This window comes from Sphaerodactylus townsendi, linkage group LG09 (assembly GCF_021028975.2).
Source record: "Sphaerodactylus townsendi isolate TG3544 linkage group LG09, MPM_Stown_v2.3, whole genome shotgun sequence".
Classification (NCBI taxonomy): domain Eukaryota; kingdom Metazoa; phylum Chordata; class Lepidosauria; order Squamata; family Sphaerodactylidae; genus Sphaerodactylus; species Sphaerodactylus townsendi.
In genome coordinates this window covers 84,994,376-85,009,006 of record NC_059433.1, presented here as the reverse complement: position 1 = coordinate 85,009,006, position 14,631 = coordinate 84,994,376, and the positions used below count along the sequence as shown (strand labels likewise).

The 14,631-nt window shown below is 41.5% G+C and overlaps 1 protein-coding gene across 35 annotated transcripts in view; it reads left to right on the top strand.

The window, feature by feature from the left end:
* RIMS2 (regulating synaptic membrane exocytosis 2) overlaps positions 1-14,631 on the top strand; it is a 433,065-nt gene that overhangs the window by 95,890 nt on the left and 322,544 nt on the right. For all 35 annotated transcript variants that reach the window (XM_048508147.1, XM_048508154.1, XM_048508146.1 and 32 more), the window contains one exon: positions 10,334-10,608. In XM_048508147.1, coding sequence (XP_048364104.1) covers positions 10,334-10,608 — 275 coding nt within the window. The remainder of the gene's footprint in view (positions 1-10,333; positions 10,609-14,631) is intronic.

Below are 14,631 nucleotides of genomic sequence, written 5' to 3'. Positions count from 1 at the left end.
TATAAACCCTAGCCAGAACTCTCTTACCTTGGGCACGTAGCATGGTGTAAAACACCCTTGGCCTCATGTTTTGCGCATATAGAATGCAAACCCACACATGTGGGAAGTTGGCAACAAAAACTCTAGAGAAAGGGCACTTGACATAAACAGCAAGCATGAGGACAAACACTGTTATAGCATATTGATAACATTGCCCTGTCCAGAACATTTATAGGTACTTCAGAACGTAAACAACAAGTTGGACCCTCTAACCCCGCCCCCCCCCCCTTGGGAATGCCAGGCTAATGCACCCCACAGAAGTAAGCAAGAGAGGGATTTTTCTGCCTCTAATGTAGATTGTTTCACATCTCACTCTTTCCTCGTGTACAACATATTCCTACTATGTGATCAGAAAACTGTAAAATCTGTGACAAAATAATTATACAGTGTGCACAAAAAGCTTTTGTTAAAAACACAAGGCCTAAAATACAAGATTCACATTAGAAATCAGTATAAAGAGTTACACAAATCTCAAGCACTGTTGATGGTAGAATCATATAAGTGACTAGCAAATGACTGTGTGCATTTTGGTCTATTCCACCTTCCTTAGAGGTCCTACATACAAACAAGATTATTAAAGACTAGCAGCAAAGCCTGTTGTACAAGCAAATACAGTGGGCTCTAGAAAACTGTTGGTGGGTTAATGGCACCCACTAAGGGGGCCAACCTCTCCTGCCTGTCCTCCCCTCCCCCCCCCGGACCCATGTTACCAGTTGCCTCCTTGTCATCTTCCTCTTCCTGGATGCCTGCATGGACACTCAAGGATTAATGGGGCCTACTAAGGGGGCATCTCCTCCTGGCTTTCCTCCCTCCTTGGCCCCATGTCACCAGTTCCCTCCTCCTCCTTCTCCTCCTGTTCCCGGATGCCTGCTCCTCTTCTCAGACATTTGTGTCACCACACAACTTTTAATGGCACAGTTGTGGCCACCAACAATCACAACCCTCCCATGGGGAGTGGCCAACCCCTCTGCCTGTTTCTCCTAAGGCAGTTGCAGACAACACAGTGACTGCCATTATTCAGCAGTGGGGGAGAAGGATGAGCACAAGACAGTGAGTAACTGACACATTCTGCTGTTTTGTTTGTGTTGTTTTTTACTTGTTCTGTATAAATCCACTTATAGCATGATTTTAATTTTGCTTTGCTGCCAGAGTGGGACAGATTTGTCTGCGGGGACAGATTTGTCCCGGACCTCTTCCCTCCACCTGTAGCCAGCCTGCGTAGTCTTACCCCCCCCCCACTCTGTTGTGCTGCTTTTCATGCTTCCCCCTCACCCTCCTACCTGCTGCTGATTACCTCCCACTTTTTGCCCTATTGTCCTTTTGCCCTATTTTTGTCCTATTTCCCATGGCCTTCTCACTCTTGTATATCTTTAGACCTTTCGATGAAAAAAAAAATTAAATAACCATATTGATATATGGATAGATAAATTGATATTAACACTAAAAAGTCAAAATAATAAGGCTAGTTGATCAGTCCAAACGCTCGATTGGCCCCTGCATTTGATCAACAAACTGGGACATCTCCAACCTCCAAGTTTTATACACAATGATTCCGACCACACTGGGATAAGCTTGTCGGGCTTGGGTTTACAGCACATTGGGATATGGACGGTTGTGAACCTGGCGAGCTTAGCCAACAGCAGTTCACGTTGTTCTTTTGCAGTTTTGCCGTTTGCACACCACCATTACTTTCCCCTCACTTCCTGCCATAAAAGACAAATCAGAGTTCAGGCAAAGTTACAGATGCTGTATTCAAGTCTTTTTAAAATAGTTCACCTTTTTATGTTGATATATCGATCTATTGATAGATTGATATATTGATCTATTGATAAGATGAAAGATAAAAAATTAAAGATTTTATTAAAAATTAAAGCACACATGTGCAATAGAGAACCTGCAAAACATGGCCCCTACAGATGCAGGAGCAGCAGTGGCATAGTGGTTAAGAGCAGGTGTACTCTAATCTGCAGGAACCGGATTTGATTCCCTGCTTTGCCTCTTGAGCTGCGGTGGCTTATCTGGGGAATTCAGCACACTCCAACACACACCATCTGGGTGACCTTGGGCTAGTCACAGTTCTTCTGAGCCCTCTTAGCTACACCTACTTCACAGGGTGTGGGAGGGGGGAAGGGAAAGGAGATTGTCAGCTCCTTTGAGTCTCCTCATAGGAGAGAAAGGGGGGATATAAATCCAACTCTTCTTTTAAAAAATTCCAGCTAATGAGTAATGCTTGCTGTGCTGCAAACAGGGCAGTGAATAATAATGCCAAACATGCATCGAAACAAAGACTCCCTGGCAGTCGTTAAGCTGCAACGGGGCAGGGAGGGCTCTGTACCTCGGGCGCGCACCAATGGCATCACGTGGGGGCAGAAAATCACCCTCAGGCCCCTCTGCCCAAGGGCGGGGGCATGGGCGGATCGGGGCGTGGCGGGTGCATGGTGTGGCGGGGGTGCGCGGGCAGGTCATGGCCCAGGCACAGTTCCCTCCATCCCTGCTCCCTGGTCAATTCTCTTTGAAGTCGTGGGAATCTCGCTGGCGCGTAATCGACTATATATTGATTTTTTGGTGTAGCCTATATTTCAGATCTTGTGTTTTTAACAAACTATTTTTGTATACACTACATAACAAAATATAATTATTTTGTTACAGATTTTACAGTTTTCTGGTCAACCTTTGAGGCTCCCTGTATTATTGTGGTTGAGTTCCTCCTCCACCTCCCTTTTTGGTGTTTGACACCACTGTGTGATCTATATCTTCCTCCCCCATAGTTGCTTACTGTGTCTCCTGCGCAGGGAGCAAAGAGCACAAAGGAGAGCCTCCCATGGAGATATGCTGGTTCAACATTGGTACAGTATCATGCCGGTAGGGGAAACACTAAGCACAACAATATCACTATGTGATTACTAGCTACTCCAGTCATTGCAATCATGACATCTTTTGCCTGGCACAGTCAGAGTCCTATGGAGCATCCTGAAAAGAAACTGCAAGCAGAGATTCAGTATGACTCCCTACAAGGAATGAGTAAGTATTGCACTAATATTTACATTATCTTTCCCAACACATAGATCCAATTGTGTGGGTGAGGGCAGGGGAGATATAGGAACTGGAACAGCACGACATTCAATCTGTTTGAGTCTACTTGCTGTTTGTTGCTACTGCTGAATTTGCTGTTCTTGTGTCTTTCCACCTCTTTGCAGGCATTTCTCCAAGAGGTACAGAGACCAGGATGTATCAAATTCACAGTGCAGTGCCAGTCACCTGCTGAAGTTACAGCACAACCAACAGCTGCAGTGACCAGCGTGTTTTTGACAGCTACATGGTTCCTAAATTTGTAGCTTGGCTTCAGCACCACTGCAAGTTTTTTTTCACAGGCATTTGTTTGGCCAGCACAGTTGTACCTACCATAGGTGCTAGTCATGTGATTCTGTGGTCTGTCAGTGCAGCTTTCAAAGGCATAGCAGGCTTGATAGACCAAGAGAGCTGGCAACACTCATCTGACTTTCAGAACATTGTCCAATAAACATCTGGATTGTTTCATAACTGTGTCTCTGTTTTATTGGGGACTGGTAGATTAGAATTTTATAACTAATCTTCACTGTCTTCAACATGGGACTTGTACTGGCAGGGACTAGAGAGGTTGTGCACTGTCTGCCGAATTGTGAAAGGATATAGAATAAACTCATGACTACATTGGCTCATAATCCTTTTGGTCTCATAATCCTTTATTTTACTTGTTTACCAAATTTATCTCGTGCCTTTCTTTCCTTACAAGGGCTGCCAAGGCAGCTAACAATTTAAAACATACATGTTAAAATATAATATAAAACCATTAAAATAAAGTACCCACTTCACATTGTTGCAGAGGCTTCCAGTGGAACTCCTGTTTTTGTAGGTTTCTTTTAGTAGAGCCTCCTCATGATTCAGCAGACTATTGATAAACTGAAAGAACCAACTATAACTTAGTTCAAGAGCCTTTAGGCTAAGCTTAACTTGGTTTTTAATCAGCCTTTTCTTCATTTGTAGGGCATGCACAAATAGCTGAATGCATTAGAATATATAATGTGTAGGGGCACTGGCTGTTGGCCCATTTGGTATTGCCCGCGTTGTTGCAGCACAGCCTAGAGGGCTAGTGAAATAATGTTGAATTGAGACATGAAAGCCTATGAAAACCCCCGAAAAAAAAATCAATTACCTTTTATCAGTTTTTCCTATGCAAAGGAAAAATCCTCATCTGAGTAGCATGTGCCCAACAATGAACCAGAAAAAGCGAGTGGCTTTGGGAAGTGTAGTCCTTGGCCATCTCAGACCCAAATTCTAGCTGCTCCTGGAGGGTCAAGGACTACACTTCTCAGTAGCCCTTGTTGTAAGAAGCCATACTCCCCTTCTCCCCTGTGATGTGCTTCTCCCTGACGCTAGTGAACCTTGCAAGGGGGAGAAGTGCAGTTCTTCAACATGTCTTCAACCTGGGTTGAAAATATTATGCATTCAGCCAGTATAGCATTTGATACAACAGTGGCCTTTGGGTAGTCAAAGAGATCCATATCCTTTCTGGATTTCGAGATTATGATAAAACTATAGCCCAATTTACACTGCATGTATGAGTGGCCTCTTGAAATGCAATTACTTGCAATAGTTTCACTTTGTGTGAAGTGGTGCTTTTGAAAAAGGCATGAAACACCATGTCACAATGGCATTGCCTCCATCTTTGAACCCATCATCTAGTCTGGAAAGAGTTACTGACAGGCCATGGTGGCATTGGGAATTCAACATATAAAAGCAGCTATGTTCAGGACAGGCATCTGTCTCTTACACTATGTTTCATGGACCATGATTGAATAGGGGCTTTCCCCTTTCCCCTCAGTATTGGGTTGTCAACTTTTAAACTGGCCCTCTGAAGGTTCCTTCAATATAAGTTTGATATGCAAGCAATTATCAGGTGATGTAATCTAGCATCATCCCTTAAAAAGCAACAAATGCTCTGGGCATGACACCTCTCTGAAAGCAGCAGGGTTTTTCTCTGTTGTCCAGCTGACAACTTTACTTCACTTACCTGAAACTAGAGAATCAATTTGAATATTACACATCTAAGTGAGTCCTAACATTTATAATTATGCCTAGTGTTCTGTGTAGAGTCGTGTGACAGTGATGAGGGGCTGGTAGTTAAGTCTGCACTAAGTTAAAGAAAATTTTAAAGGAATTCGTGCTGTTTCCAAGTGTTATAAACATTCCCCAAATGCCTCTATTCTGTGCCTTCACTAGATTTGCAGTGGGGTGAGTATAGCTCCACACAGTGTTCTGAATATTGATGTTCCACCCATTTATTTCATCGATTACATTTAGTCCCATTTTTAGCAGTGAATAACATGAATTATATTTTTCATTTGCATAACATACTGGGCCGAAGTTTTCAGAATTTTCCATTGATTACAAGATACCTTTGCAGGCCAGACACAGCTGATTTTAGAACCCGTTAAATTGTAATTGCCAAAATAATCTTGGAATACAGTATGCATGATCATATTACAGTATTTAGAAATGATGCTCTTTGAGTTAATATCATCATTGGTGCAACATCATTCCTCTGTTATGCTGCAGAAGCTTGGCAGAGCTTTGAATCAGACTGCAGGATTTTATATCCATTGGCAAAAGAACAGTTTTTATACTCAGTTTAACAAGTTTACTTTTGAATAGCACCCTACGTGTATATGTAAGGTCTCCCATTTCCCTCGAACGAGTGAGTTTTATTTCTGAGTAAATGGGACTAGGATTGCTTTGTACATATTTTTAAAAACTTTTACTGAGATTTCTGCAATACCAATATGAGACGCTAGGTGGTGCTTCAGTCTTTGCTATGGACTACCAGTTCTCTTTATTTCGATGTGAGTTTTAAAAATAGAGACCATTTCAGTTTTGTAAAAAATTGCACTTATTTGAATCGGTTTAGAAGATATTAATAAAATGTGTACAGTAAAACTTCAAGATTCAGCTAGTAAATAACTAAATGGCTACAATTTTAGGAAACTGGGTCCGAGTGGCTACATTGATATATAATTCTAACTTCAAGATGATTAACTACTGGTGCTATGCATTTACAATAAATGATAGATGTTTAGAGGTAATGTAATTTAACATGAATACAATTTAGACTGAACTGTAACAATAATCTTAAAAATGAATGACTATAGTTTATTGTAATTTTAAAAAATCTTTTTGAAATGCCCTTTCTTAATCATTATGTAGCCTTAGCACATGAATGTACCTCTAGCCTTATTTAAAGCAGCCTTATTTAAAGCATGGATTTAAAAACTGATGAACTATAGCAGGACTATTCTTCTAGTGTGTGGACTTCCAAGTGGCAGAGCTGCCTTCTTCCCTTGTTCCCTGGCACGATCATCCAGAGCTCTGGTTTCCACAGAAGCCTCAGGAGCAAGGGAGGAGATCTTACCAACTGCTTCTCCCTCATAATCCACACAGTTCCCCGGCTCTAGGAAGTACTGGATGGTTACTTCCTCCCTGGCCCCATTCCCTGCCTCCCTCTTATGCCATCTATCCTGCTTCCCTTGCTGGCTCTCCTCAATCAGGGTCTTGAGGTTGGGAGTGGGCCCTCCCTTTCATGGCCCTATGGCTTGCCATCCCTGCACTGGCTGTGTCTCCCCCTAACCACCCCTCAGCCCCGCCTTCCTCTCACTGCCAGATGTTGAGGCCGTGGCATTGAGGCTTATCTCCCTGGCTTATCCTGCCTTTCTGTCAGCCCCCAAGTCCCTGCATGCCTCTCATAGTGCCGTGGCTCACTCCTGTGGGGCCCACCACTCCTGGTGCATTCCTGCCTGCTGCTGGACTGCCGAACTCTGCTGCTTACCTGCTCATTGCAGATGTTTTCTGTCCCTCTTCCCTGGGCCGGGTGAGTGTTTTCTTGTGGCTGCAGGATAGCAAACGCTGGGGACCACAGATTTTTTGTTAATTTCACTGTCCTGCTTTTGATAGCAGAAGTGAACTCAACAAAGTTGCTTTATAGCTGCTTCACAACGCGGCAGAAAATATGTAATGATAAAGAAAAAAGTTATTGAGGTGTGCTTGTGTGGGCAAACTTTTGTGGGCAAGCTTGTGTGGATAAACTGTTTGTCAGTGTATAATCTGGTGGGGCTGGGATTCATGTAGCTGCATATGGTGGACCCAACATTGTTCTCCCCTTCTCCATTTTATCCTCACAACAAAAATCATTTACAAAAATGTGCGGTAGATGAGTGTACATGACTGGCCCAGCTTCCATGGCTCAGCTGGGATCTGAACCTGTCTCTCCTAGATCCTAGCCCAGTATTCTAAGCACTAGTTGGGCATGTGGCAGCCTGTGAGGCACCACTTCTTACTCAGCAAACATCTTGCATGAATGTGAACCTGCATTGAACTGGATCCTTATTAGATCAGAAGCATCATGTCATGCGGTATTTTCCTGACATCCCTCCCACCTTAGCAAGTGCTTTGAAAAAAAGGAGAGGATGTCAAGAGGCCTCTGGGATATCTGCTCATTGTGATCTGGAGGTTTGGAGGGATATTGGTGCCTGCAGCAGGGTGAACTTCTAACCCATTGGACTGCTATCTCTTGGAATGCTAAATGAAAGCATGCACTGATGGTGGATTCAGTATTACAATTGGAACATTCTCTAATTTTATACTTAGCAACTGGAGCAAGAAGAACACTGATACCAGGTTAAGGGTTGTGTTTGCTGGCTGGGGTGAGTCTGGCCATTAGGGCTAGAGAAGTTGATCAACTCCTATACAAACAATGGCAATGCTATTTTTGGTATGCAGAGGGAAACTGAATATATGTAATCACATACAAAGAGAGACTGATAACACTTTTAGAATTGGTTAATAACAAAGGGCTTGTGATGTTAATAATAATGAGTCAATAAACTCTGAAACATTTTCCGCTATAATTGCATGTGAATTGCCAAATCTTTTGTTACACAAATATTAAATGCAGTGCCAAAGTCTGTCCAGAAAATTGTCCTGTCACTCAATAGAGCGCCACATACTGTCCTTATTCTTTTCAAATGAGTATAAGTTGAACATAGTTTCAAACACTTGGTTTTGCATTCACACTTCTACATTTTTAAGTGTACAGTGAAAAATCTTAGGTATACACCTAAGAATATAATATATGAAACATAATAAACCATTGTTTGTCTATTACTTTAGCATTATTGCTCGGATTCCTGGCAATATACATTTTAAAAAGTAAGCAGCACTGGGAAATTAGAACTTTGCTGGAGTGATGTTCAGGAACCCTTTGTGCGTCATATTACTTTTACATAAAATGTAGAACTGTGTAAACCATTATGCTGGAGAGCCCAAAATCTTCCTGCTTTTGATATGGGCCACATTTGAATGATCCATTGCTGTAAATAGATGTCTTGCTGTTTTATTATTTGAAATCGACATTCTAAGAACAGTTCTTAAGAATGCTGTTGAGCAGCTACAATATTTTGGTGTGTTTATAAAAGTTGACGTACAGATCTTTACTAGAGTCATGTAATGTGAAAAATACTTGTTATATATATGTTCTGTGGCATGATCTAATGAAGGGCTAAGATTTGAATAATGGATCAAGAGCATTTCTAGCTTCTGTATTTTAGTCCTAAGTTTATATAAAAATAAATACACATATCCCTTAGGCATATAGAAAATACGGTTTGTTCTTACTACTACACTGAGAAGAATCTGACATCCATTATGCCTGCTGCTGACTTATAAATACTGCTGATCATTTACATAGGGAGGATTTCTTCAGCCACTAAAGGAAGTGGTTATCCATCCATTATTTATAAACTTCTGGAGAAAAAATGATGTGGACAATTATAATACAACCTCTAACCTGTTCTTTCTGGGCAGGATGACTGAGACTCAGGTCTTCTTGGATGATACATCTGCCTTTGACTCTTTTCAAGCCCAGTTCTGGCACAGAGACAACATTAGTGAATGATCTTTGAATATAGAAAGGGCTATTGTTGAATTTTTAAGTAGCCTTTGATTCAATGGATCATACCATCCTGTTGAGACTTTGGAGATAGACTTAGTCAAGTCAAGAGATATATTTTGGAATTGTCCAATTCATAAGAATTATTTAAACCATTCCCAAGTAAGATGAGGATAATGCTGTTCAGTAAGGCTGAGGGCTTAGGGTTTTGAGCTTCCCACATTTGATGGGGTTCAGCTGACTAATTTAAGAGTTTAGGAATTACACTAAATCCAGTGTTGTTGGAGAAGCCAATTAATTTAGCTGTAACAAATGTTTTCTTCCATCTCCATTTAGTATAAAGGATGGCTCCCTGCCTTGATTCAGCTGGTCTAGCTGCATGGATCCATGGCACAATGCTAGGCTGTTTTAATGTACTCAACATAAGGCAGTCCTTGAAGAAAACTCCAAAAATTAATTTAATGCAGACTGCCATCACTCATGCCTGGCTAGTTTGTTTTAATGTACTCAACTCAAGACTAACCTTGAAGACAACTCAGAAAATTAATTTGGTATGGAAAATCACTGATCAGTTAGTTCGGAGGTAGACCCCTATTTTTCAGTCACTTCATTGGTTAATGATTTGTTTCCGGTTCTGTTCAAAGTGCTAGTTAGCAAAGTGTATCCTTCATGGCCTGGGAACCACATAGGTGCAGGATGTTTCTCTGATACGTCCTGCTTATCTGAGCAATACCTTTCTAAAGTGCTGACCTGCAAAAGGGTGAGGTCAGTGGCTGTCTGTATTGAAACATTTTCTGTTGTGGCCCCACCTGGTGCTGTGTCCACCCTGATGAGGTCAGGAGAGCCCCCTCCCAACTAGCATCATTCCATAGTACTTGCAAAAGCAACTTTTTAGGAAGACGTTTCTATGAAAGGAATACAGTTGTAGTGTAGTTTTTAATATCTATTGAAAGTTTGTAAATAGTTTTGATGTAATTGTTTTAATTGTAACTTGCTTTGAATGATTTGTGGAAAAGGAAGACTAAATGAAACAAGTTAATAATAAATAATACTTTACAGTTAATATATATAATACATCATAAGACTCTCAAATTACATTATTATTACATTATGCGTTTAGGCCTACATGTACATTTTGTTGTAAAAATGTCACCTGCTTCCATTTTCTGTTTGTTTAAGAATTGTTACTGCTCGAGTCAAAAGACAGTTAGCAGTATTCATAGGACCTTTTCTAAAAATGGAAACACATCACATTTGGCTTGTAAATTATTCTTGTTGCCTCTGGTAATGAGTATTTCTTTTATATTTTATACATAGGTAATGTGGGTATGTAACTTGTGCCGAAAACAACAAGAAATCCTCACAAAATCTGGAGCTTGGTTTTATAACAGTGGAACAAACACACCCCAGAAGCCTGATAAAGAAGGGTTTAGAGTGCTGCGGAACGAGGAAGCACCTAAGGAGAAAATAGCAAAGCTTCAAGAGCAGTCTTTATCAGCATTGGAACGAGGCAGATCTCAAGGGCTCACAAGGCAAGACTCCATCAACGGCTCAGGAGGGAAGCATCAGGTGCCAGGTGACACGACAGACAGGTATGTGGCTGGCTTATGTCTCTTCTTAGAAACCTCTTACGCTGAATAATCTTTGCATTTCTTTTAGGTTTGCAAAGCTTTTTTCATCTGTTTGCTTAGTCCTTTTAACTAGTAGCCCAGGCCCCAACAGCATCTTGATCTAAGGTAAGGGCCACAAGTCGCTTTCTTTCTTTGGGATTCTTTTTAAAGAAAAGTGGCAGACAGAGAACTAAAGAGTGAGAGAGAAAGAAAGGTGGTCAGATGAAAAAGGAACACATTCTCACAAAGTTTCTTTATTATATAGGCCACAAAAGTCAAGCAGCAAATGACATTATAATGCTTTGAAATTCTAATCTTCATAAAATGTAGCCAGTTTGCCCTGTCTGTGAAAGTTGGCACACTGATGTTGTATCCTGGCCAAATGTTAGAAAAATAACTTGTACAATAGCTGGACAACAACAGTTTAAAATTGTTATTGGCTTCCAATTCAATATTTTTTTTGTCTTTTGTTGTGAAAGGGAAATTAGAACCCTGGTATTTTTTTTGTTCATAAATTTCAGAATATTGTCCAATCTATGTGAGAGTGTGTTCACAGAATTTTCATTTTCAGCGTTGTAATATTGCCATCTTTTATAATATATTTCTTACAGTTACAGAACGTTGCATTAGAGTCAGCACCACTTTCAGTCAGTGCTTCTTGTAGGTGCTGGTCACATTTTTGTTTTCTTTGTAGAGCGGGGGAGAGGGCTACAAGAGGGAAACAAGGTACTTCAAAATAAATTTCTGAGCTGAGAAGAAGTATGTTCCTTTACTCTCACCGTGAGAGTAGGGCAGGAAATGCATAAGGAGCAATGCATTTATTATTGCTGGCCAAAGGTTGATTTTAAAAAATTGCCCCCATTCTGAGAGTATGCCTGAAGAGGTCATACTAAAAACCTTTTCCAGTCCATATGAGCTTTAGCGGAAATACTCCGTTCAGTGAGGATTCTATATTGCCAGGATAAATGCGCTGTAAAATGAACAAGCAACAGGACTGTACATTGAAAGAGGAATTGTCTGAGGTGTGGTATCTTGGTAAAACTGCAAACCCTGAAACAAATTTATTCAAACTATATGCAGGACAAAAAAATGTATGGAGATTTGTGAAAAAATAATGCAAGTTTGTGATTATCTCCTGTTAAGACTGAATGGGAAAAGGAATGAGCACATATTTTTAAATGTTATTAGTTTGATGAAGGATTTCTGCTGAAAGATAGTGACAAAAAGTTCGGTTTTGGGACTTCAAGACAAAAAAAGCAGGCACTGAAGCAAGTTCTTGTGATGTGAAGCACTTTATTCCTTTATTGGTAGTGACTTCAGAAAGTAAGTCTTTAGAAGCTTTATTGGTATACTTTCGAATAAAATGCACTCTATCTATATTCAGCTGACAATTTTTTTCTGTTATTTATACACTGTTGGAAGGGGTAAGGAGGGCACCATTCCTTTAAAATTCACCTTACTTTCCTCTGTGTGAGCAGCACCAAGGCCAGCTACACACTGGAGGCAGAGCCAAGGCCAGAGAGGGTGCACTCCTTTCCTGGCCTTCTCCACCCCCAGTGTGTTGCCAGCCTTGGCACACTTGAAGGAAAGTTCACCTCGCTTGCATGTGGGGGAGGGTGGCCAAGATGTGCCCCCATGTAACCCAGGTGAATGGCACCTGGGATCCTCTGTCCCCTCTGTCCCTTCTAGATACACCATTGATGCTGGATCCAGGAAAGTTCCCTCCCTCCTTAACCCTCCTTAACCCTCTTCTGTGAATGTCTAGTGGAAGCTAAGAAGATTCCACTATTCTCAGTTCATTATTCCCCAGTTCTGTAGAAATTGTTTTGAAAGTAATCTAAAATCTCCTTACGCCCCTACCAACCAGGTATTCCCCCTTCATCCATGCTCAGCATGCCAGAAAGGTTTGCTGGTAACTTGTGATGCTATGAACTTTCTGTAGTTCAAAATGTTAGCTATTCGCGTTCCATCTTTAACCAGTAACACTGCTATATACTTCGATCACATCAGAAATATATGCCATTTACAGGAAATTATTCATTTGGATATTTTAGTTACATGTGATTAAAATCAATTATTAATTTTCACTAACATGACAGATAACCAAAATGCCATTAGTGATTGTTCTGTAATTATTCTACAGTGGTCTTATTCTGAAATTGATATATTACAAATAATTTTTTTAATCTAATAGAATGAATTTAGGAATCATGAAGGGATGAATTATTTATTTAAAACATTTATTAGCTTCCTTTCTCTCTTGTGGAACTCAAGATGGCAAACAACGTACTATAATGCAAACAAAACACTTCATTGGTGGGACAGTGAGGAGGGGGTCTCCCTACAGTCTTAATCCTGGGCAGGAAGGTATGAGAGATCAGTTCTCCAGGTACCCTGGACCCAAGGAATGTAGAACTTCGAAGGACAAGACAAACACTTTGAATTGGGCTCAGGAGCAAATCAGCAGATAATGTAATTGCTGCAGTATTGGGGACATTTGCTCCTGCTGCAGTACTGGGGACATTTGCTTCACCAACCAGCACTCCAGCTGCAGTATTCTGCATTAGCTGGAGCTTCTGAACACTCTTCAAGGGTAGCTCCAAGTAGAGTGCATTGCAGTCTACTTGTAACTAAGGCATGGGTTACTCTGGCTAGATCTGATTGACCCAGGAATGGGTGCAGTTGATGAACCAGCTGTAGCTGACAAATGCACTACATGCCACAGCAGCCGCCTGGTTTTCTAAGATGACCGCTGTGTCAAGTAGCACCACCATGCTGCAAAACTGAGGCCGTTTCCACACGGCCCAAATACGACGCCTTAGGGACGGCAAAAATGCCGTCCCTAAGGCTCCGTTCGCACAGGCGGCGCTGCTGAAACATAGCAGTGCCGACCTGGCTTCCCTTCACCTCCCCCAGAGTGGCGTCAGGCCACCCCAAAACTGGAGGGAGGTTTTTTTAAAACAGCGTGTTTTCGCCGGCGCGGTGCAAACGGCACTGCCGGGAACACGCTGTTTTCCCCGTCCCCCCCTCACCCCGTCATCCTGCGTCGCTCTACCGGACTACTGAGCCCCTCCCTTGCTGTCCTCTGACCCCTGGAGGTTGGAAGGCAGCGTGGGCAGGTCTTAGTAGTCCAGCAAGGTGACTCAAGACAATGAGATGAGTGTGGGGGGGACGTGCCAGCCTCTCCCGCACCAGCCTCTGCAGGGGCCGCTTGCATGCTCCCGTGCGAATGGCCCCCACCCCTCCACCGGCAGGATTCCTGCCGGTGCAGGGGCGCCTTTTCCGCAGTGCGGAAAGGGCCTGACTTTTCAAAAGGACTGCAACCCCATCCAAGAGAGGAGATCTGAAATCTCTGGTCTGCCTTTCTTCTGACCCAGAGAACCTTTGTCTTGTAAGAATGACATTTTATTTGCTTCCAGTTTCTGAATTTTAACATGTTGTGAGGACAATTTCATATTTATTTCTGCCAATGTAATTATTATTATTATTATTTATAGATCGAAGTTTGGATTTTCAAAATCTAATTGGAGTCTCCAGACTATATAAGGGATTCTAGATTAAACCAAGCCTGAATCAAGGGATTCTAGATTAAATCAAGCCTGAATTATTTCTAGAAGCTAAAATGAGTAAACTGAGGCTGTTTGATCCCTTAATGAGAAGGCAGGAGTCACTGGAAAAGACCATAATGCTAGGAAAGATTGAAAGCAGCAGAGAAAGGGAAGACCCGAAATAAGATGGATTGACTCAACAAAGGAAGCCACAGCCTTAGTTTGCAAGACATGAGCAAGCCTATTAATGATAGGATGATTTGGAGGACATTGATTCATAGGATTGCCATGAATTGAAAGGGTTTTGATGGCACTTAATACACATACACAGGCTATATATATTAGCAGGAATATATGATTATGCAATGCTGTTGTTTAAAATTTTGATTATAATAAATGGATTATCTTCAGGGTAATAAAATTAGAAATTAAAATCCTGAAAATTCTGACAAATTTA